Source organism: Syngnathus floridae, chromosome 4 (assembly GCF_059516105.1).
Source record: "Syngnathus floridae isolate MCC-2025c chromosome 4, RoL_Sflo_1.0, whole genome shotgun sequence".
Lineage (NCBI taxonomy): Eukaryota > Metazoa > Chordata > Actinopteri > Syngnathiformes > Syngnathidae > Syngnathus > Syngnathus floridae.
The window spans coordinates 10,626,348-10,651,114 of NC_142416.1; the positions used below are offsets into that span (position 1 = coordinate 10,626,348).

General features: G+C 41.6%; 2 protein-coding genes across 2 annotated transcripts; one reads left to right on the forward strand and one right to left on the reverse strand.

Moving 5' to 3' along the window:
- The first annotated feature begins 260 nt into the window (after nt 1-260).
- On the forward strand, nt 261-8,074 carry LOC148399023 (A-type potassium channel modulatory protein KCNIP2-like). Its single transcript, XM_088373314.1, has 9 exons — nt 261-520; nt 4,808-4,910; nt 4,995-5,115; nt 5,205-5,274; nt 6,491-6,561; nt 6,725-6,832; nt 6,935-7,039; nt 7,196-7,258; nt 7,329-8,074. The coding sequence occupies exons 1-9, from the start codon at nt 448-450 to the stop codon at nt 7,374-7,376; spliced, it is 762 nt and encodes a 253-aa protein (XP_088229440.1). The 5' UTR covers nt 261-447; the 3' UTR covers nt 7,377-8,074.
- Nucleotides 8,075-8,664: 590 nt separating this feature from the next.
- jupa (junction plakoglobin a) lies at nt 8,665-24,107 on the reverse strand. Its single transcript, XM_088373313.1, has 16 exons — nt 23,943-24,107; nt 14,787-14,822; nt 14,311-14,478; nt 13,981-14,231; nt 13,542-13,780; nt 13,254-13,455; nt 12,808-12,952; nt 12,512-12,615; nt 11,840-12,178; nt 11,592-11,744; nt 11,383-11,502; nt 11,161-11,311; nt 10,607-10,728; nt 10,484-10,523; nt 9,947-10,085; nt 8,665-9,481 (listed from the first exon to the last, which is right to left on the reverse strand). Exons 2-15 carry the CDS (start codon nt 14,797-14,799, stop codon nt 9,949-9,951), a joined length of 2,184 nt encoding a protein of 727 aa, XP_088229439.1. The 5' UTR covers nt 14,800-14,822; nt 23,943-24,107; the 3' UTR covers nt 8,665-9,481; nt 9,947-9,948.
- Between the last annotated feature and the right edge of the window lie 660 nt (nt 24,108-24,767).

The following is a 24,767-nucleotide window of genomic DNA, read 5'->3' on the forward strand; positions in this document are numbered from 1 at the left end:
CTGGAGAAGGACCAGAAGGCCACTGTCATCTGAGAATTTTACAAGGTGACTGCTCTCTTGAGATCTGCTGCTGCCTGTAGAACTAGTCTGCATTGATCCAGTCCAGTATTGACAAACAAATCTTGATTGATATTTTGTTTGGTGCACCAAGTGAAGTAACCAGGATGCCGTAACAAAATGCAACTATAATAAATAAATCAAATTTGACTTCTCCCATATTTGCCTCCTCCTCCGTGACATTCGTACCGCGTGATTGGACGAGACAAGCAAACAGTGTTTTGAAAGTTCCTGCAGAAAGAGGAGCGTGGAGCAGGGGGGAGAGGGAACCTTGACATAATCACGCTCCTCCACACTTTGCAGTCTCGACAGTGTTTGGGAGATGAACACACACGCAGATCGTGTGCAGGTGCAGCGGTGGTCCAGTAAAGAAAAACTCGAGGGTCAACCATGAAATCCAGAAGTCAGGATCACAGCTTGTCTGAGTCCACGGAACTGGACCGATCTTACGACCCACTCACAGGTAGGGTTACGTAATTTTATTTGCCACTTGGGATTGTTGATCGAAGCGTTAAACTCCATTCACTTTATTCTCAGCAACGCATCATGTACAAATGTTATTTTGTGTTTTTCCTTTAAAAAAAAAAATTAAACACGACGCAAATAGCTGTAATCTTATTTTACTTTACATATTTCAAACGTGATGCACCACAAGCAGCTGCTAGTGCATAAACAAAAACGTCATATAAAGTGGATCAGATTCAGTGCATCAACTTTTTTTTTTTTAATCCAAAACCATATTGAAAATGTTTTTTTGGTAACATTTCAAATGAAAAAACTCATTTCTTTCTTGTGCGTCTCAATACTTAGGCGGCACACAACATTCATTGAACACTTTTATTTGACTGAGGTAATCAAAACGTCAACTTAGTGCATCGTTTGTGATCTTTGCCTGTTGTGTCTTTCGGGTTCGAATCTAAGCTTCTATGTGGAGTTTGCATGTTTCCCAATGCTTGTTGGGTGAATCTATAATAATAGATGAATATATTACAATAGATATTTGTGTTGAGTGACTAAACTAATTGTGTGATCAGGATGATAAGCAGCCACAATTCTGTGTTATGGAGGTACTGTATGGACGTTTTTAATGAGATAAACAAGTGAGCATGCATTAAGAGGCATCAAGCAAGAAGCGAGGTATAGGCGAGAAATCATCTGAAAGTCTCCAGCATCTCTTGTCATCTTCAATGATCTTCCTCACTGTGTTTGGAGTGTAATTATATCAGTGAGATGTTTTTATCTTTACTTCATCCCTCAACCCTTTTTTTATACACTTGCAAGAACAAGTATTAGATCATCCCAAAATAGACTGTCACCAAAAATAACCAAGTGCCTGCTCATACAAAATCTTTGAATAGAAGTATGCACAGCTGGCTGGTTAACAGACTATTAGAATAAACATTTAATTTCATGTTTGTTTTTTTTTTTTTCTGGGTGTGCGATGGCCATTCAACGTTGGCTTAAGCAAACAGTCAACAGGTGCATCAACACTCAGGCTCCACACCGCAAGACACACAAATGGCCCTTTGTATGAAGAGATAGACGAAAGGAAGCAAGCGCCGCAGGGATTAGAACTACTCACTCACAAACTATTCTGAACCTTATATTGTTTTTTACCTCTAAAAAGGTTCGACAACAATTTTATTTTGTAAGAAAAAATTTATTGAATCGGTTTACAGGTTTGGAAATCTAAAGTTGTGCGGCCTAGTCTTGTCAAATTTCAAACTCCTGAAAAAGAACTTTGAGACATATGTACTTTTCACCAAAAATTGAATCAAATTCCAAACTGTCTTAGTTTTGGATCAGTGGAACTTTACAGCAATAATGTGACGTGTTAAAGGGACAATGTATGGAAATTGAATTAGATTTTTCACTGTTCAATCATTTTAAAACCCCACAATTAATTTCAATAAGATGCTAAAAAACTATGATCTCACTAACATACTATTTTTTAATTTTTAAACTGTAGTTCTCGTAATCGCTAAATGTATGCGCCTGACCGTATAGGAGGCTGCCATGTTTCAAAGATCTAAAAGAGACAATCACCTGCTCACTTCATACGCTTCAAAATTAGGTCGTTGCATTTTATTCGTTCAAGAGATGGCACAAAAATTCAACACACCGTCTCTTGTGCATGGTGCATAATATGTACTCATATTCATAAGACAGAAAAATAAATTGACGAAGAGAAAACTAACAGATTGGATGGATGCTGTTTAAAATTTGAGCTGTGTAAAAAGTGTTGATGCATTAAAGATGCTGTTTTTTGCAGAGTCATCAGTTTCTCGTCTAGACTAAACATATCTCAATTTCACTTAGTGTAGCACTTAGAATACCATAGTAGATACTAGCTTGGGCCCTGTGTGTGTGTTTGTGTTTTTTGATCTCTGCTGAATTCATTGTTTGACAGCTGACATGCTGCAAGGAGCAAAACCGTCAAAACTCATTTTTCTTACGAGACGAGGTGACGTACTCGTACTCCTGTAGCTGTGTGGGTGTGTGTGAGTGCGCGGTTTGTGAGAAATGATCATCCAGAATTTGAGTGGAGTCCCAGTAAGGATTACTGTAAGCACAGAGGCGACATGATTGATTTAGCTGGGCCTATAACCCTTCTTAAGCTGCCGTGACATCCCAGAGGAAAGAAAGCTAACGCGAGCTCAAAGAGGAGTTTAAAAAGTGATCGGAAACATCATAACACAAGAGTAGATGTCTGTCAAGCACAAGTGCACTTGTTTGGAGATTGCTAAAAGTCTCTCATCCAAAGGCCTTCTTTATGTGTGACCGGTGGCGGCAAGTGTGGCCTATATTGAAATTGATTTTTCATGTATCTGTGATTCAGTTGAAAGTTTTTTCCAACATTTTACATTTACACTGTTCAGATGATAAAAAGGTAGCTGTATTTTGAAAGAGGTTTGATCCTTTCTATCTAGCCATTTGGTCTGCGGAGCACTTGGGGAGAGTTCGCGAGATAAATCAATTTTTTCCAACCCCTATGGATGTTTACACTACATTAAAAGAAGACCTTAAACTGAAAAAGGTAAAGTCAATGACAGCTGAGAGATTGATTGATTAACTGATTGATTGAGACGTCAGGGTCTTTCGTAGAAGGCTGGAATAAAATGGGTACAGGAGCCACATGGGGGAACATGACCCAGGGAGAATTGATTGATGTTGTCGGCTCCAAGGATGGTTTTTGGCAATGCTTTGTCTTGTGTCAGCATAAAAATCAGTAGCTCATGATATCCAATATTTCTTTGTCTTGTCTGAAACACATCAACTAACATAAAATTAAGATGGAAGTTCGGTCGATTGAAACTTGAGACAAGACAAAGGTAGCTTTTGCCGGTTTTCATTTCTTAGTCCTTTTTCTTTGTGGAGAATTCATGCTAACAAGACTCACACACTGAATAGACAGACACATTAAGTGGGGAGCTTCCACTTTTTACTTCCCGTCCATATTTTCCCGCTGTGTTTTTATTCTCATTTGTCCTGTCCTGGTGGCTCACCTACAGCTGAGTGGATAAGAGTATTTTAATTGTGTTAGCAGAAGCAGAGAAGAGTGTATTGATCTTCCTCAGTGGGCCGTACACAATGAAATTGATTGAAACAATCAAAGTCAGCCCGAGGGCGTGCACGGGTCCGATCTTTGAGGGCGATGTGTTTGGGAAACACATTTAACCACTTTATGGACATAAGCATGCCTACATGTGCTTGTATTGTTACAATACAATACACTATCTGACCCATTATGACCCCCACCCCTCCTGTGCGTGTGTCTGTTTTGATTTATCAAATTCCAGTGTGATCAATCATTTCTAAAAATAGCTGCTAAGACAAAGACTGACATCATCAAGAAAATGCCATCCCCTTTCTCTGGTTAAATGCGCTCAATAGGGAAAAAAAAAAACCAATTGCATCATTTTTGCCGCCCTGCCGTCCTTTCTTTTATTTGCTTTTGCACTCGGTTGCAGCTGTCGTATTTGAGTGTTTGATTGACATCTCAGCAAACATCATCACTGCATGAAGCTCTTGATGAATAATAGCAGCATACACACAAGCAATCAGTAAGTAGCATGCTCATAAAAGCTTGTATAGCTGCTTACAGAAAATGGATGGATGTGTGGAGAGTGACTAATCTAAAACATTTCTTTGTTTGGCTATTTGACTCTGATTTGTCCATAGATGTGAATGCTCATGTGGCAACCTGGTCAGGTGATATGCTCCATCTGCCACACACAAGCCTGCACAGAATCGAAGTGTGTGTGTGTGTTTTGTAGTAGTAGTATGTTTATTGGCCATGTTCTCTTGTTGAGCTATGGATTAATACTGCCCTCTGCTGGCATGTTTTATCAATGCATGACCAAATTCGCTATAAAATCTTGCGGCTTTATCTAAAAAGGTAATGTGTCAAATTAAAAATATTTGAGGTGTTAACATTATTTTGGAACTTAATTACCCTTTAATAGTATTTATTTAATTTTATTATTATTTAATTGTACTGAAGTTGCCAGAAAGTTTATCTTAAATTAAACTGAAATGAACTTAAATTTAAAATACTATATCTGCCCTTGAAAATAACAGAGGACATTTAAGTATACTATATAGGGCTTACATTTTTCGGCATATTGTATTGTATTGTATTGTATTGTATTGTATTCTATTCTATTCTATTCTATTCTATTCTATTCTATTCTATTCTATTCTATTCTATTCTATTCTATTCTATTCTATTCTATTCTATTCTATCCAGGTAACCCGCCATATAGAGCCACCAAAAGGACCATCAAGCAGCGATTCCTCAAACTGCTGCCTTGCTACCATTCTGGTTCCAGCCCATCCCTCAATCAAAGCAAGTGTCCCTCCACGTCTTCTTAATCTTATAATCCATATTCTGTGCTGTAACGGTGTGTTTTGTGTCTCTCTGCCTGTGCAGACAGTGTGAGTGATGATTCCGAACTGTTGGCAGTGCGTTACCGACCAGAAGGCCTCGAACATCTCATGGGGCAAACTAGCTTTAGTAAGAAAGAGCTCCAAGTCCTCTACAGAGGATTCAAAAATGTGAGTCCCGCTGGCAACATTTGCTCTTGCCTGTAACCACTTTTATGCATGCGTGCAAGAGTGAGGCTCTTTATATCTTCCGATTCCAGGAGTGTCCCAGCGGTGCAGTGAATGAGGAGACATTTAAAAGCATCTATTCTCAATTTTTTCCTCAGGGAGGTCAGTTACAGTCTTGCTTCTTAAAATACAACTGCCGTCTTCACCAAACTCCAAATTTAAAGACCGTAATTACGAAGATGTGCAAAGAAAAGAACTAGACAGGCACCACAAAAACAAACAAACCGCAAGAGTATGCATAAAAGTCAGAGTCCATTGTCATTTTCAGCGTGGGAATTTGGACATTCTACATGAGTGAGATTTTTTTTTCTACTTTAGAAGTGGGGTTTTCAGCTCAACACCAAATGTGACAACATCGGCAGTTATGTGCTTACGCAGACTACTATTTGGAACTGTTCACAATTCCTTCCACCTTGTGTTAGGTTTTAATTCCAGCTGAGGAAAAACAACCTTGAGGCATGATGATGCTGCTGCCACCACCGCTATAATTTACTGTTGGTGGTATTATGTTGTTTTGGTGATTAGCAATTTGTACCAAAACATGCCTTTAGGTTTAGGATAATACAAATTCATAATGACGCTTAGCTTCATCTTGTCAAGGTATACAAAATAATATAAAACCACAATATAGCAATAAAACCAATACTATCACAATAAAACATAAACTCTTTTTTACATGGCTGTCACTTTGACACACCCACCGCCAAACCGTCCACAGATTGGAACAGTAACATAACATTGATTAGTGGTGTAAGTTTGATGCGTTATTAACGCAATTATTCCAAACCCCTTTTATAGCCATTCATTTTTTTAATTGCGTTATTAAGGTGCATTTTGGCCTAATCAAATGTCTACTCTTTTCATGTATTGAAAAACCGCTACACCACACCGGATCTTGTGAGACTGCTAATAAACCTCAAGCAAGCTACACTGGTGACACTAGTCTGGGTTTGTTAAGCAGAGATTTAATCCGTTTTTAGAAAGCATCATGACGAGTTGTCTGTTTATTCTTTTGTGAGAAATCAGAAACAGGGTTAATTTGGTAAATCAAGACCATTATGTTGCGGCTAAGTTCAAAACAAACTTTAAAAATGGTTTGTTGCACTTTAGGCTGAATCCTTGTTTACATTTCATGTGCATTTTTTATATTGGCCAAATTCTTAGAATGCACTGTTAAGGGTATATTTGCGTGACTTTTAATAAATTGAATCCAATCCAATCAAAAAAATGAGTCACGATTAAATATTTTAATCAATTGACAGCACTATTGATGCTAGTGCTCAATGTACATCGTGATCATATTGTGTTTCTTTTGCAGATACAAGTATGTATGCACATTTCCTATTTGTGGCTTTCGACACTCACAACAGTGGATCTGTCAACTTTGAGGTGAAAGCTGTAGGCAGTGTGTCATAAACTTTCAACACATCTTGTTTAGGTTCTATGCAGGATGTGATTTAGAAGAGAAACACAAGTAAAGGCCATGTGGGTTTAATGTTTAACAGCCTTCACTTCACTTCTCTCTCTTTTTTTTTTTTTTACTGGGAGATAGGACTTTGTCCTAAGTCTGTCCATCATCCTCAGAGGCTCCATCACAGAAAAACTCAACTGGACCTTCAACCTGTACGACCTCAACAAAGATGGCTGCATCACTCGAGAGGTACCACCACCACTCTTCACTAAAATTTTATTTTTTTCCCCCCTTCTCTTTTCTATTAGTGTTTCTTGCTAACAGCTTGTGGCAATGACTTGTTTTGGTCAGGAGATGACAGATATCATTCAATCCATTTATGACATGATGGGCACGTATACGTATCCCTGCATGAGGGACAGCGCTCCCAGGGACCATGTGGAACAATTCTTCCAGGTTGGATAACAAACACAGCAAACATAGGGCAGCGCAATGGCATAGTTCAAAGGTCACCATTGTATATGCAAATCCATTGTTCAGTAAGCAGGAAGCGTCAGTTGCAAACTGCTGCACATGAATATAGATTAACACTGATTGTGTGTCATGTTGTAGAAAATGGACAAGAACAAGGACGGCGTCGTCACCATTGAGGAATTCCTGGAGACTTGCCAAAAGGTGAATTTTCATTCTAAATCTCATTTACAACATTAGTCAATAACAATAATAGCCTGTTTCTCCTCTCCAGGATGAGAACATCATGCAGTCTATGCACATGTTCGATAACGTCATCTAAAGGTGGAGTCGAATGTTCCTACAATTGGAGCTCCTCCTCAGTGCTGCAGTATGTGCGTGCGTGCATGTGTGTGTACTTGATGGACTCAAACACGTCACCTCAGAGTGACAAAATCCCTTCGGTATGATTCAAAATGGAAGTGGGATGGTGGGCCTGTTCTCTGGTAGAATGGTTAGCATGCCTGCCCCATAGTTCACGGTTTGAATTTGACCTTCCTGTGTGGCGTTTGCATGTTCTCTCCATGCTTGGGTGTCTTTTCTCCAACTACTGATAGATAAAGACTAAATTGTCCATAGATGTAAATGCGAGTACAAAAATTCATTTGTCTTCAAGGTATGCTGTGATGATTCAGTGAGGAGTCCGTGGAGTACTGGCACTTTTCGATTTAAAATGTTGACAAATATATTCTGACATAACTCTTCATGGGGTTGACTTCTTCTTTAATTCTCCTTAGAACAGATATTTACCCTGACATGTATGATACACACAGGACAGAAATGAGGCTGTAAAACAAGTAATGGCTGTGAAATGCAATAACGTGGACATGATGTAAAGTCACTTTGATGGATATTGTGATATTTACTATGAGCGTATTGTGGCTGCATGATGTGTGCAGTCACATAAGCGTGTTGAAATATTTTTGATAGGAATGTGATGATGATGGATGACAATAAAACCTCACAGTTATGATCTAACAACCACTCTTTGGTCCTTTAGTATTAGCCAAGTTTGTTACATAAGACTTTGACCAGGCCGTCCCGTGAAGTGTTTGCGTATTCATCCCGTGTACTCTGCGTCAGATGTATTGAACACGATAAATTATCGTTAGGTGTGAATGTGAGATCTATGCATTTGTAGTCCTTAACTGAGCTTAGCTGCTGTTCTTTAGAGTCTAAACAACAGCAGCTAAAGTTTAGACAGCAAACTACTGTACAGTTGAAAGTAAATTAACAAAGCAGTACTACTTTTGATTCACTTTTTTTTTTAATTCACTGCAACAATCAACTTGAAAAAGATATTTAGTTTCCATATTAACCAGATAAACAATGAGGGTCTTTGTGATGAGCTTTGGTATCTCAGATGCCTCAACTATTGTTTTTACAATTTCCAACTAACAAAATGCATGTATTTTATGTTGTCAAATTCCTGCACTTGTGGATCCAACAAGGTGAGCTCATAGTGCTTGACAGATAATTAGTACATTATTGTTAATGAAAAAGCTCAAGCCCAAGCTGAACCAGCCAATTCAGTTCTTCCCAACTCAAAAGAAAAGCAAAACATAGACAGGTAGATTTAATATAACCTTTAATTTTATTTAACAAAATTTCAGTAAAAACTCTTAGTTAAGTACAAATTTCCCTGTCAGTAGTGTTTCTCCAGCTGGCATCCCGACTATATTAAATCCACAAAAAAGAAATCAGTCGATCTGTTGAACCAATGCGTCAAGCAGAGTTTTGACATCAAATCATAACTAGTTACACACATAAGCTCTTCTTTTTGGTTAAAACTGACGTGTTATTATTCTGACTAAGCAATCCTTTTCCCCTAAAATATAAAAGAAAATAATGTGAGAAACAATTGATAAAAAGCCTCATCTCGTTTCGCAACATTTGCTCCTCTCTCTTTCTCCTTCTCCATTTGTTCTCTGCATATGAGGCAAACTCAAAGCAACCTGTATGTTACTTTGCAGTTAAAGCGGGAGAAAGTTGACGCTATATTGTCACAACTTTTAAAGGCATTATAAAGAAAGAGGAGCAGGTTCACACAGTTCCACCTGCGGCAGTGTTGTCAACTAGTTCTCTTTTTAAGAAGAAAGGAAAAAAAAAAGCAATCTATGTGACCTTCACAAAATGAAATAAATCTCTTTGGCATAGATTACCCACCCGAAAGCAGAAACACAGACACGCTCCAAAACACACAATCTTAGAACTTTTTTTCAAACGTGAGTAAATGATCCTCAGCAATGTTAGGATATAAAACATATGCAAGCCCTGTTAAGATTAGGAGTCCCGTACTCGATGATATTACATATAAAAGGAATCAAGAGCTTTGTTCCAATTCTAGCCCAGAGGCCCAATTTTCTGGAAGTTTTTCCTCTCTTGGATCTGTGGAAAGGAAAGAAAGAAACAACTGTAGAAAATATTTTGGGAGGTTATTTAAGAGAAACATTCTCAGTCACACTTTGCGATATTGCACATCTTGTGAAGTGTATTTTGGAATTAAAATGGCAAAAATAATACAGTGAAAGAAAATATTAATGATTGGATGGCTTTAATCCGAAAAATAAAATGTGTTGCTATGACAACGGTGTAAATTCCTGAGCCCCCTTGCTGTAAAAATCAGCATCAAAAGCTTTAAGTATTGTACTTTTGAATTATGTAAACTTTCAATGCTATGAGGGATTTTTTTTAAGAGGAGATTATTTTGTTGCTGTGTTTAATTCCCTATGCTGTTAAATGTTAAATTTATTATCAAACTGATAGGCTCACTACACGTGTGCTGTTATATAATGTCAATTACATTTATGGCATACGGTCCAGCGACATTCATGTTTCTGGGGGTGTGCCGACCTTTAGTAAGGCTCAAACTGCTGTTGTCTGTCGTAAACCATGTTGGTGCCGTATTCGTCATGCATCATGGTTCCGTCCACGGCGTCCAAGGGAATGTCACCGGCGTAGCCGCCAAAGTTTTGAAAAGGAACATCCATCTCTGCAAAGACATGAGCACATTTTCCATCTTGATATTGACACCAGCTGCTGCTGTTGTTTTTATGATGGAGGAAGGGGAAAAAAACTTTCTGATGTGCGGTTGCAGAGGGAAAAGAGAGTATGGAGAGCTGTTTGAGTATTCATTTGACATCCTTGAATAGGTTAAGGGCCACATACTAGTCCACGCTTTGTGCTCACAAGTGAGACAGAGAAGGGAAACACAGAGTGACCTTCTGACTCATCAAACGCATTTAATTAATGACTGTTTATTTACTGGAAGATCGGCTCTTGTGTGACCGTATGTTGAAGACGATGATATCACAGTGTATGTGTGGGCTGCTCTTGAGGTTAATGCTGAGTAAAATGCTGTGCATGCACATTCCTGTCCTATGTACTCACCCTCTTGGTAGGATGCTTCCATGGTGACACTGTTGTGGGCCTGCAAGAAGGTCAGATAAAGCATGGTAAGAGAATTCAACAAGACACCACTGCTACTGGTGGTGGTGGGAGCTGGAAACTCACCATCTCCCAGGCGGCAGGGTCGTGCTTGAACATGGAGTGTGTGAGTTCTCTGGAGACTCTCTTCTTGTGCTCGGCGCTCTTATCCTCGGAGATGCGGAAGAGGACGGCAGCGGCGTATGTGGCTTGTGAGGAAATCAAATAGCGGAAGGTTCACAGTCACTCTCTGAGCTTGTTAGGAACATTTAGGTGACTATTGAGAAGACTACTTTTTTCGCCAGTGATTGGTTTCAAGCTTTTTTCGTGTCTCTAAAATAGTTGCAATGTAGTTCTGTTCCTATAGTGGTGACAAAACCCAAATTTGTATGGAATCAAAATGGGCTGGACTCACTTAACACAAAAATGTGTCACTTTTACAGTTACTATATCCTTCCACTGTCAATCCTGGAAACACAGTATCTTTTTTTCTTTTAATATAACAACTTTCATCCAGCTTTCATATATGACTTTGATGCTAACAGATTATTCCAGTTGAATGAACAGCTAAAGAAGGTAAAGTGTTGTAGTTGGAAACAACAAACACTACATGAGGTAACGTTAAATGGTAAGCGACCTACCGATGCCCTCGTTGTCTGAGTGGAGCAGCTCCATCAGGGGGGCGGACGCTCCCTCGCCATCAATGGCCTCTGCGGATTGTTTGTCCAGAGCCAGCTCGCACAGAACGCCCGCCGCCACACGCTTTACATTGTCCACTGGTGAGTAGAGAAGCTGACGAGGGGGAAGAGATTTTAGAATAACAAATAAGGCACTGGAAAAAAGAAGTGTTGGGCTTCTGCTACCTGAACAAAAAGAGGAATGGTCTGCATGTTGGCAATCTCTGCTCTGTTGACAGGATCTCTGGCCAGAATGTGAAGCGCTCCTGTACAGCCCTCCACTATCTCTTCCATCCTCACTCCATCCTGACAAAACACGTGACAAGAGATTCACATATTTGTCCAAATATTTATGCGCACCAAGTGGTGCTGTTTGAAAGTGTTGAATTATCTACCTGGTATGTCTGCTTGCTGGACGAGCCATGTTTCTGAGCATCCTGGTGGGCTTTGAGCAACAGGTTGACCAGGCGGGGGATGGCGCCCGCGTCCCTCAGTGGGGCCTGGTTTTCTGGGCACAGGGCCAAGTTACGGATCAGGCCAACCACAGCCTTTGGGAAAGGAAAACAAACAAGTCACATCACTGCTCACTGTGAGAGAAAAAAAAAACGTTTTAATCTTTATATAGTATTCTATATCATGCTACCTTAATAACTGGCCAATAGTAGGGCTGGTTGAGGAGCTTGACGATGGCCGGGATGCCGTAGTGCCTCCTCACTGCGTTCTGCGCCATCTCAGCCTGCTGGTGGCGGGACGTCAGGTGACGCAGGGCGCAAATGGCAGGCTCGGTCACATCCTCTTTCTCGCCGGCGCGCAGTATGGCGTGGATGAGCGCCTCGATGCCGTTGCTCTGGGTGACCAGAGTTTTATTGTAGGCATTGTTGCACGTGAGATTAGACAAGATCCCAGTGGCGCAGGTGAGCATGTTGATGTCATCAGAGCTCAGCAGGTTGACCAAAACCTGCAGCAGGCCATCCATGCCCTCCTGAAACATCACATGGAGATATATTGTCACGTGAAATTAAAGAAATTAAAACAGGATAAAGAAATGCCAGATACAAAAATGATGTATGATTTAACTGAACATATGTGCCAAGGTGACAAAATGGTTCAAAAATTAGTATGAAGTGAAATAATTAGGTCATAAAAAATGTAGATACAAGCCAAAGTTTGAATAAACAACCTCAGTTTTAAATATTGAATTTTTGTTGGTCTTTACTGACTGTTAATTCTGCGTTTGGGCCTCTCGGCTCCAACTAGGTGCTTTGTTTGTCTATGCCTGTAAGAGGGGTACCTAGCCCGAAAAGAAAAAACACACCTGCTTGGTGGCAGCATCAGACAGGTTCCTCAGTGTCCAGAGGCAGTTCTGCATCACACGCTGGCTGCCGCCAGTCAGGTGCTTCCCCAGAGCCTGCATCCCACCTGGGGGGAACACAGGCATGCATCAGCTCACAAGCATGCCATCTCATAAAATATGCTGTCATGAGACCTTGTGGTTGCTGAGAAGCTATTAGCCATGTTAACAAAGAGTCGCCACACCTGCATGACTGGCTTATGCACGCAGGTGTGCGTGTGTATGCGTATGTGTACACTGAATTGACATTTCTCACACACCAGCCTCTACAATGGCAGGTTTGTTGCTGGGGCACACAGACAGGACTTTGAGAACGCGGCTTGTGGTCCACAGCAGCTTTTCGTAGTTGTAGTTCCTCATGATGTGAACAAGACCCTCGGGACCCCCGTTGGCAAGGATGATGAGCTGTTACAAAGATATATGTATATATAGCTATACAGGAAGACAGGAATATGCTGAGACATGAGACGCATAGTTAGGAAATCAAGCTTGGCTAAGGTCTTTCATTCTCACTGTGTGTAGACTTTGAATAAAGCTATGACCTGTCCAAGCATGCAAAATAATTTCACACGTTACACACTTGATTCTAAGAACCACACCCAAACCTGACTTAACCTGAACCGTGCACAGATGCCACACCCAAATCAAACCTCACATACACACACGACAAAGTACAAGGTGGACTTGTGCACACACATAAACACACCTTGCTCTCCTGATTGCCGTAAGACAGCAGCTGCAGACAGTCGGTAGTGATGGCCAAAAACTTGGGGTTGCTTTTCTTTAGAAGGGGGACCATCCTCTGCAGGCCGTCAGCCAAGCGGACCGCCATTTTGGCTCCCTCCTGGTGGAGGAGCAGGTTGTGCAGGGTTGTGATGGCGTAGAAGAGCACTGATTCCACGGGGGAGCTGTGGGGCATCACAACATCTTTGAACTGCGAGGCTTAAACAGCAGCAAATGCTTAGGCCGGTCCAGTTCGGACTTGCTCGTGTACCTGAGCATGCGGACGAGTGCGGGGATGCCACCAGACTTGAAAATGGAGAGCAGGCCCTCTCTTTTGTGGGAGAGATTGTGCAGGATGCTGGTTGTGGCTCTGGCTGTCTCCATGTCAGTGGTGTTCTGCATGGCTCGCACCACTGCGGCCACCATCTGAGGCGACTGCATCAGCGCGTGGCGGGACGCCTCCTTGCGGGTTAGCTGGTTGACAATCTGGGCTGCTTTGCTGACCACCACCTGATGGAAAGACCGTTATTCCCATCGTTGAGAGAAAGATTCGAGAGAATGCTAAAGTCTTAAGCAACTCTTCAATACAAGAGAGGAAATGAGATGGAGATCAGTTTTCAACGTAATGTCAATCAAGAATTAGCTGGCTTTACTTGTAATGTTCTGATTTGAGCGGAAACCGTCAAATACACTTGGCAAGTACTCTGTACCTGATCTTCATCATTGAGCAGTTTGGTGAGCTCAGGCACAGCACGTGTGGCGAGCTCAGCGTCATCTTGGTAGTTGATTAGATGAATGATTGCTGCCTTGAGCATCTGGGAGGGCTCGGCCAACCGTTGGACGTTGGTCATTTGGTTCGGATCTGTTTGGGTTGTAGTCAAGATGGTGGTGCTGTCTTCCAGCGTCTCGGGAAACATAGCGGCCCGCACCCGCTGGCCTCTGGTCAACACATACTGGGAGTCTGGAACCGAATGAGGACACTCATCGTGAGAACGCCCGAGAGGCTGCGCAAGATGCTCGGACCTTTTTTGGGGTCATACCTGCCGGTTCTGTCGTGACAGTGGTGGTCACGGTGTACTGCTTGGAGGTGGTTAAGTCGCCGTCGTCATCTCGGACAGTGTTGGCTCCAGACTGGATCCCCGAGTCATATCCGTACCTCGTCTCCTGCCACTCCGTCACCTTCGTTACCCCGCTATCAAGCTCACCCACTGTCACATATGCAGGCAGGAAGCGCCCAATGTCAGACCAAATTGTTCTATTGTGTCTTAAATCGTTTCAAGATCTTGTTTATTCTGCTGCACCTGATTAGATTTTGCACTTATCCTTTATGTAACGATCCAATCATCCACAGACTGCCATTTTTATGAAATCAGCTTTTATACTTATGTTCTATTAAGAAACTAAACGAATGATAACATGACTTGGAAGGAGCATCCTTATCCCAACATTAGAATTTGTTGATCAGTGATAGGAAATGAATGAAACATTGAAGAGAAAAATTAAATATCAGACTTACATTGCATAGACATCCTTGTCTCCTGTAGTTAAACACCTAAAAGAAAAAAAAAACCAAGAATATTGTATTTATCATCTTGTTCTGCATTTACAATGACACATTTCCTCTTATTGCTGTTGCAAGACCATAGATAAACAAGCCTTCCTTTTTTTCAAACGAGAGTGGAAGCGAGTGTATTTGAAAGCTGTGCCTCCCCTTCAGCTAACAACAATTTGTGAGGAGTCGAGTCAAGTAGTAGATTGAAATTAGAGGCTTCTGTAAATTAGGAATGCTCGCTGGGCTTTCTGACCTCTCACCCTCAAGCCTACGCCCAAAAAAAAGAGTTGTGGGAGCAGCCTATTGCTGACACACCACAAACGGGAACCTGTCCCACTGGTTTTAGGGCAGAGTGTGTACATGTGAAATGCGTGCTGTGAATGTCGCACCCAAGCTCGTCTCACAAACGCCTGCAACTGAAACTACTGACAAATATAGAGAAATTGCTCAGTGGACAAAAAGAGATCCAACATCCCTGGGATTTTTCGAGATGTCGATAGTGTGTTTAATCAGCATTCCAATGACGTAACAGGCATTTGTCAGAGCATGTCTGGTATAAAGACTTCCCGTCTTTACAAAACACCCTTTTCAGATGAAATCGTTCTTGTAGCAGTGTATGATAAAAGCACATTTCTTACTCTTGCTCCATTTCTCTAGTTCTCCGCATACACAAGCTACTTATTTCCAGCCTACTGCTTTCTTTAATGATATAAAAAAAAAGCAGGCATGAAGGAATGTTTTCTTCCTGCTCATTCCTGCAGCTGCGATATTGTCCACCACAGAATCTCTCCTCATCACAGAAACATCTGCATTTTTAATAGTGTCAGACATTTGAGTGATAACACAAAGCATCCACTGTGCCCTTCGCATGTACAAAGAATAAAGCCGATGCTTCATTGGACGCCCGGGCGTTCACACTTTAAAAGTCTTCTGAGGACTTTTAATGAGATACAAGACACTGAAATGATTCGCACAATTTGATAAGGTAAATACCATCTCCTCGTTTCATCTGTGGATAAATTCAAACCGAGTCAACATTTGGAGGTCTATTGTATCAAAGTTAGCATTTAGCCCTTGGCTTAATGTAAAGAACCAATGTTTTTTCCAGGGATGAAATTTTACATCGTTTTAGGGTCAGAGTAATTGCAATTTGTATAGTTTAGACAAACAACACAAACAAACTCATTTTGTTTTTTTCTCTCTGTGCAGACTCCAGTTGCCTGGAGCACTGTCTCAGCAGTTGTGTGGAGCTGCAGATCCTGCCTAACCAGGCTCCTTGACTACTTACTTGCACTAACATGCTACATGATAAGGCAATGACTCATATGCGTGTAAATCACTCCTATTGGGTGTGGCCTCTTGCCCATTAGGGTGGTAAGTGACCAAAGTCTGTTTATCAACACAAAGATATGCATCCACAGAAATATTTTGCTGATAAACCGCAATGGAAACAGCACAAGTTTCCTGTTAATCCCAGCCAGCGTTTAGTAGTTGTTGGTTTTGTTTTCCAGGGCAGTGGGTTCAGCGAACTGTTGCAATGCTGTGACACACCCACATATCACCAAGGTAACCAAAAAAAAACCGGCATTGGCCCGTGGTCAGTAGGGATTTGATTTGCTGACCCACCTGATGGCTAAATAAAGGTTCGCCTGTGTGGATAAGAGAGTTTGCTTTATTTGCTACCCACAAATTTTCAAGTAGCCCCAACTAAAAAAAAAAAAAAAAAGTCATGATACTATCAAAGTTCAAGTTTATTATTGTGTACTTCTGTATGGACTTTGGTCTCTCCCAGTTAATAAGTAACTCTCACTGTACACTGCGCCATCAGCACAATTACCACAAATACATAATCGCGGAGAGCAACGTGCTTTCCTAAGAAGGAAAACGCCCGCTGTCTCGTTGAGCAACGTCCTCCATGTGGAGCATGAGATGAGGGGCTTCTTTTCAGTTGAACAAAAGTGCACAGGTGAACAAGTTGCAACAGAAACGCTTGGCTTATGTTGTTGAGCAGCGCTGCTAAAACGCTACCGTGACATTCCACACAGACATAATACATTGCTCATGTTTTTCACCCCCACCCCGCCGCAAACCTGACTTGTTAAATTTATCCCAACGACTTGCTCATTCATTTATGAAGATGCATCAGTCACAATGGAAATTGTCATGAAGTGCTTAATCATGAGAAACTTAACTGCTCCCCCTTCACTCAGGCATGCTAGACAAGGAGTGTCTCTACACTCCCAAGAGGTGACAAGCTCTCAATAGGGGTGTGGCATTAGCGTGTGTGTGTGTATGTGGGGGCGTGCGTACGCATGAAATGATTGGGAGGAATACACCCAACATCTTACTGGAAGGCCTCATTCAGGCGCTGACCATTAGCTATTAAAGTCTAATAGATAGGAAAAACACTTGTGCATTTTCACACTGAGTGTACTTGTAAAAGACATTCCAGTGAGCCAGATTTGGACTTTGCTGGCCTAAGCACTTCTTTCTGTCACAGCAGGAATGAATCAGCTCAGGCAGGAGGCCCAGGGGGTTGGAGATGAATGCTGGTTCCACTTCAGAGTGGATCTCAACATACATACTACAAAAATGTGTCTTTTGCTCGAGCTATGACTTTGAAAATTAGCAATGAGTTCAACATACTCAGAGGTACATTGCGTGTTATTTACTTGAAAAATCAATTTATGTCATGCTAAATGTGGAACTGGAATAGTTTGGTGCTATCTTAGAATACCAAAAGTATTTTTTTTAGTTTGTATTTGAAACAAGTAAAATACAACATTGCATAAAGGGGAAGCAAGCCACCTTGATGATGAATATTACATGCATGATCTAAAAAAAAAGCTTTTCATTTGTGTTTTTGAATGCAGGCAGAATAATCCCTGTTTTTAAGGACATAAAAATGCCCTGTGTTTGTATGCTTTTATTCAATAAGGTGGTATTTCAGTTTCACTTTCATTTTAAATTGTATTTCCCCCCAAAAAAACCATACTAATGTCAACCAATAAGATGCCTTGTTTGGTCTTAATTTTTAACAGGCTTGCTAATGTCATGTTTATAGACTGACGAGCAAATAAAGCAGATTATGCTATCACACATCTGCAATGCTTGCACCATCTGCACAACAACAGATTAAGTATTAGAAGTATTGTCTGGCTCCGGAAACACGCAACTCCTGACCCCTGTGCTACATACGGACTCCTCTTAATCATTTCCGCAATAACGTAAAGACATCAGCACAAACTTTCACAGTCCAGTCCTCTTGACATAGCAACAGGTGACATCTTAACACACCACAAACCTTGCTGGTACCAAAGTCACACATGCCCTAACTCATGCCTAACAAAAGCTTCAGCAATATAAAACGGGTTAAAGGGATAGATGTTTGTAATCAATCAATATGGAAGAATGTGAAGTGATGCACGGCTAATGGATTCAATGTGGCGAATGACAGGAAGTGGTCGAAATTACCTAACACCAGTGCTGGATTCAAGAGGAGACATTTATTTGAAAAAGCTGTACTTAAGCAAAAGTTTGATAGCCACAAAATTTTAGAAACACACTTATCGGGGAATTATGTGATAGGCTTCACAGTTGCTGGCATTAATTTTAGAAAAACACTGTGAGAGAGAGTGTTTTGGTAAATTGACTAGAACAGACACATGGTGGAAACCAGACGACAGCAAAAGCAAGATGCCAAAAACTCAGGGAAAGAATGGAAAATGACACTCTGATGCGCGGTTGCGCAACACACAAGTTAAATGTGTCTAAAAGTGGCAGATACAGCAACAACCCGCTCCCCCTCTTTTGCTGATCTGGAAACATTGCCAGCAACACGCTCAAGGAGAGCATGCACACCAGTGAATGAAATACTACTGTGCTACTTCCAATTGGTTGACTGTGGCCAAAAAAAGCAGATTGGTGGCTGGAAAATAGCGTGGGGCGCAATCTATTGTGAATCAAAGGAAACGTCTCTGAGGAGGAGCCCATGTGTTGTGCAGTATCAGATTACACGAGGTTGATAAAGTAGGACGAAAATGGTGAGGAGTGTATTTGGCCTTGCATATTTGAGGTGCTTTCACACAGCCTACAATGAAATATTAAGATTTTATGACGTCACCTCCAGCATCTGGTGTGATGTATAAAATACTAAATTTGTGTGACACAACAAAACAAGGACGTATTTTACAGGAACCATAAAAAAACCACTTCCTTCAACTATCTTAACGATGCACAATTTTTTTTAATTTTAACGGAAAGACCAAGAAAGCAAGAAATTGTGGCGATGCGGTAAATAATGAGAAGGCGACAAAGTGTCTGCCTCTGCACAACAAAATGGAGAGTTTTTGCATCAGGCAGTCAGCCACTCCCTTTCAACTCTTTCAAGTAAATCAGACACTCCCTTTACACCCAAAAATATGTACTGTACAACTGCCTCGCCCGCCTTAAAAGTACCGTACTTGTCTCTCGCTTGTGGGTCAGTCACCACAATGTATTGAGCCACAGAACTCTTTCAATTCTTTGAAGTTACACAACTGTAATTGTTCTCATGACAAACTTGCACATTCATGTCTGGGCTGTCCCCAGAATGCACTTGTAAAAATCTGATACTGCAATACTTCTACCACTTCACCAGCCTGACATATAACTTCCAGGTAGAAGCCGTGTGGAGTTACGTTAAGGTAAACATGGATGACAGCACTTTAAGCCGATTGCAATATGTGGATGATAGATAGACTTTTTGAGTTGCAACGGCTGGCTGTTTGCCAACTAAAGAGGTTCTTGAGCCCCACTGAGCCCTCTGCTCAGTTCTGGCCATGCTAGCCGCGGTGAAGTTGTGGCATGGCCCATCTGCTGCCACACTCACCCACCTAATGGCGCCTCAAATTTTCAACAGATATACCCGTGATATTTGTTGGAAACCAAACTTGGAAATATTTCTTCTTTTCTAACATACTGGCTGAGACAATGAGATGAAATAAATTATGCGAGAAGTGCACGTCTTGAGCCAATCATTCACCATTTCTCATTTGTTTGCGGGAAAGCTGACAACTCAGCTGTGATGTTGCAAGTTTTTCTTCTGTATCAGGAAGTCATCAAATGACTAAATTCCACAAAATACTACCTAACCCAAATTTTGCACAATGTCCATTTTCAAATGTTTGAGCTGAAGATTTTTTTCCCACTTTTGCATTTGGAGCTCCATAAGTACCATCCAATGAAACGTTTGGTTGCAGGTTGAAAGGAAATGAAGAGGAACAAAGTATGTGACTGAACACAGAGCGTTACTGTGTTCAAGAATGGGAAAGAGTAGCGGTATTGTCCCAGTACTGCTGTCAGTGTGAAAAACAACCTGGGATTCAAGTGTCTCTATTGGTTGCAACCAAAGAAGCAGAAACGTCTGTGCTCAGTGACCAAGTGTGGTGGCCAAAGCCATGTATGGGAACGGACGGACGGACAAGCACTTTTAAGCTCAAACCGCCACGCATCAGTGTGTGGTTGCACAGTGAGGCGTTCTGACAGATGATGAATTTTTCAGGGAGAATACAATCTCAATAGAGCTAGACGAAGGTTGCCTGGGAGAACAGGGGGAACGTGTAATGGCAGCGTAAAGAATGCGCTGCTCAGTTGATAGGTACATAGCCTGCTCAGAACCAAAGCAACAAATACATTAAACATAAAGTTTGTCAATGCTCATTCACGCATATTGAGGAAAAAACAATGCTTTCCATTTGAGATGCTGCCGTGTTTTTATATTTATTATCCAACAAGTACAGTCGGTGTCCCTGCTGACTTGAGAGCCACACCCTTTGTGCTCTGCTCTCGGAAATGAGAAAAGACACCAAGGTTCAGTAAAAAGGAATCATTAAACCAAATTCAAGTTTATAGCCTCTTGCTTGAGATACATGGCCCGTAATGACAGCAAGGATAATATATGCATGAAGAACGCAGCAGAGGTGGAATGTAAGCTTGATGGCCCTATAGCTTTTGCTTATGTGAAAATAATTACAGAGATGACAATTCATTTTTCAGACTTTTTATGCTGTCTATACATTTATGTTTTTTAAACTGGAGCTAGGGAAATTGGCGGATGAAAATATAAATGTAATCCACAGGAAGTCCTTCCTCTTTAGCCTACTTTGATGCCGATAAAACCACCTACAGTCGAGTGAAGCCTGAAGGCCATCCAGAAACTTTATCTCCCTGCGTTCTTTACTCTATGGGAACAGCAGAGCATGGCGGCAAGGTGATATGCGAACACGTAACAGGCCACGCGACATGTACGGGACTGAGCCCGTGGGTCGCACTGGCTCGGCCATCATTGTACACCAACAATTAAGGGGGGGGGAAGACATCGAATCCACAGGAAAATGAATTATTCCTAGCAAACAAAGAGGTTAGGCTACATGCCGTCGAGTAATCCCCTTTGCGAAGTGTAGCCCTATTTATAAACGCAAGGATCTCCTGGCCCCTTGCTCTGCTAATGTAGGACAGTATGAGGGAATTAAGCAGGAGGGGAGAGATTATCACTCTGCCACCACAGCTGTATCGGTGAAATCTAAGGCAAGTTCACCCCCTACTGCGCCCCCAGCACCCATCCACCCCCCTTTTCCTCTTTGAGAGCAGACGGGTGTAGCTTTCAGACCCGGGGGGTGGAGTGGGGGGGCTGTCTGCTACAGCACAGCAGACACAACGCACTGATGTCTCAACAACTTAAACAAGCTGGAAAAAATGACTTTGTGATGGTGTCTTTTCAAATATAGTAAACAAAAGGACAACAGTGTAGCTTGGTTTGTGTTTCACGCCACTAAAGATGATGCGATTTGATTAAACTAGCATAAAATCTCATTACACGGCCAAACCATGTCAGAGTTTATATCGACAGATGTAAAAAGTTGGACGTGACAAGACTTAATCGCATCGAAAAAGGCGGATGAGATGAAAGTCATTTCGGCTTGATGCTGATTTCAGCGGAATTACTCATGAAGTTAAATGAAAGGAATGTGTGCTCTCGTGACCACCGCTAAGCAGGATTGGAAAAATGTTTTCTTGTCAAGCCTGGAGCAACTATATCAAGGCCAGTTTGGCAGCAGCGCGAGACGTTTGGCTGGCTCGGAGTTGTAGTGAGACCATGTAAGGGAGAGATGATTCATTATTTTTTGTCAGGCATTACTGATGTGTCATGGCCCCGATATGGAATTAGCTGTTGAGGTCAAATGTGGGGGGGTTTAATTTAGAGGCTCCTACTATTTCGAAAACAATTTAATCTCCAGACTATTGTTCTTACTGTGGTTTGTCTCAGTGGTTAAAACGACCATATTTTCCATGATCCCAAAACAACAAGAAAAAAGAAAATATATATTCCCCTACAAAGTTTTTTTTTTTTTTGGTGAATTCACTTTCGCTTGAAGAGTAGCAAAATGATCAACCAGCTGGAGTTTCGATGAAAGAACTTGTTGAGTACAAGGAAGCTTCACATATTGCAATTCGGGGAAAAAAACCCCAACCTTCTTCACTCTGGTCAGTTGGGAGGTTCTAGTTTTTATATCCTGTGTATTATGTATATATTATTCATTCATCGTCTGAACTGCTTATCATTACGACCGCGAAGGTTGCAAGTGGTAGGGCAGATGGTTGTGCAGGAGGCGGGAGACACCCTGAACTGGTCACCAGCCAATCACAGGGCACATATAGACAAACAACCATTCACACTCACAATCAGACCTAGGGGCAATTTAGAAGGTCAATCGGCCTACCATGCATGTTTATGGAATGTGGGAGGAAACCAAAGCACTGGAGGAAACCCACGCAGGCACGGTGAACATGCAAACCCCACACAGGAAGGCTGCAGCTGCAATCGAAACCTGCACCTCTGAACTGTGAGGTGGACGTGCTAACCAGTGCGGGTCGTGCTGTCTGTATATTGTAATCTGACTTGTGTTTACGCCACACTTGTTTGGTACAATTATGTGACGCTTTCATAGTGAATGCTTACAAGACTAAGTTAAATTGTTAAGTAAGTTAACTCTAATTAAGTTGAGTCGATAAAAGTTGTTTCTCAGGAATGGTCCAGCACTGTGACATATGACCCCAAAACTAAACTAATGCAAAACCAGTTAAGGTAACTTGTGGACTCAAAGTGTAATGACCGTAATGGGATTTTTTTTCCCCACTGATGACATATTGTTACATTATGTCTCATCAAATCTCACTGAGGTTCTTTATTTCATTTCTGTATTTAGGTCAATATATGCAAATGTGCAATACTGGAAACACTCAAGACTGTTAATTCTGACAGCATTTCTGAAAACAATAAATAAATAAACTGCCTTTCACATTATTTAATGGTTCATTTGACATTTCAGACCAAAACCTTTAAGCATAAGAAGTCTGATTTTGCTTATGGCTATAGATATGTATTTCTATGTACTGTAACGTTACTGTTGTTATACTGCAATAATTCTTTATCTATGTTTACATTTTTGTTCCGTTTACTTTTTTCCCGTCTTTCCCTTCTCAAACCTCGTCATGCCCGAATGCATTTCTCAATGGGGGTACTCCCATGCCGCACAGAAAAAAAAACAAAAACTGTTGAGCTATACAGATCCACTATTCTGCAAGACAAAGCAGCATGGACCGTACCCAAAAAGTGAGTTGAAATCATGACAAAAGACATACATAATGAAATAGCGTTTAGTTATTCACCTGCCTCACGCGCACGCGGACGCGCACACGTTGAACTTTGCGAGCGCTCGCCACTGAGTGAGTGACGTCACGAAACCATCGATACTGAACGCATAGCCCCCCCCCCCCCCCCCCCCAAAATACTATTTGATTTCAAAGAGATAAGTCTGAAAAACAGTGACGGGAGAAAACCGTAAAGTGTCGATGACTCCAGTTCAAACAGTAGCCAGTGCGAGCCACGCGGAAATAGAACATAGGGCTTCAAAAACAGTAAACTTCATTTAAAACGCGCAACACGTAGAAATGCATTGTTACAAGAATTACGAGTGGTTTGATCACGTAGTTTAGGGGTGCCCATTCACAGAAACAAAAGAAAAACACGGGGAAAAAAAGCACAGTTAGGAGAAATAATGTTCATTTGGTGAAACTCACCTGCCGAATTTCACAGATGAGCGTATTCCAAGATAGATTTGTTTTTTCCCCTCAGGACAGCACACTATCTGGTATGCTCCGCAACTTTCTGCCACCCTTTCTGTCTTCCACTCTGCAGCACTGCTCTTGTCCTCGCTCTCACTCACTCCACAGAACGCACAAGAAAGCCCCAACAGTCGCGTCACCTCCAAGCAGACTCCGCCCCCTTCACAGCGACCCCACCCTGCTTTCTCCACCACTGCTTCTCGCGCAATGTATTGCGCCGCCTTCATTGTTCACTGGAACTGCTCGAACTGTCTGCGTCATTTCATGTTTATTATACTCAGATCACCCCCCACCTTTAAAAGAACTGTTTATCTTTGACACTTAACTGTGTTGTGCTTCGACCAGTTTCTGTTTTGTAAAATTAAATCTAATCTCCAGGAATAAGGGTATTATTTCAGATTGCAGTAACTAAATTAGATTTCCATTGTATTTGCTGCACCAAGTTCCATCCTTCATAAATATAGCATTTTCTCCGGTTAGTCCAAATGCTGCTCATCGCCTCCTATAATCGGAGCTTGTAAGCGGGAGCACATAACACCAATTCTGGCCACCCTCCACTGGTTCCCAATTTCCTTTTAGAGTTTATTTGAAGATACAGTTTTCAAATCGTTAAATGGCCTCGCCCCATTTAACCTCTCTCTGCTCCACCCTCACACACCTGCCCTGTGCCTCAGGTACACAGACCAGACGTTGCTGGAAGTACCGAGCAATAAACAGAGCCTCATAGAGGATCGAGCCTTTGCTGTTGCCGATCCTTCCCTCTGGAATGACATCCCGTTA

What these genes read in the sequence shown, in the direction of transcription:
- LOC148399023 (XM_088373314.1), top strand. Translation starts at nt 448, where the DNA reads ATGAAATCCAGAAGTCAGGATCACAGCTTGTCTGAGTCCACGGAACTG. An exon ending in TCTACAGAGGATTCAAAAAT is followed by an intron (nt 5,116 to 5,204) that starts GTGAGTCCCGCT and finishes TTCCGATTCCAG; the next exon opens with GAGTGTCCCAGCGGTGCAGT. An exon ending in TCAATTTTTTCCTCAGGGAG is followed by an intron (nt 5,275 to 6,490) that starts GTCAGTTACAGT and finishes TTTCTTTTGCAG; the next exon opens with ATACAAGTATGTATGCACAT.
- jupa (XM_088373313.1), bottom strand. An exon ending in ACCTGCCATTGTAGAGGCTG is followed by an intron (nt 12,616 to 12,807) that starts GTGTGTGAGAAA and finishes TGTTCCCCCCAG; the next exon opens with GTGGGATGCAGGCTCTGGGG. An exon ending in CTCAGACAACGAGGGCATCG is followed by an intron (nt 10,729 to 11,160) that starts GTAGGTCGCTTA and finishes TTTCCTCACAAG; the next exon opens with CCACATACGCCGCTGCCGTC.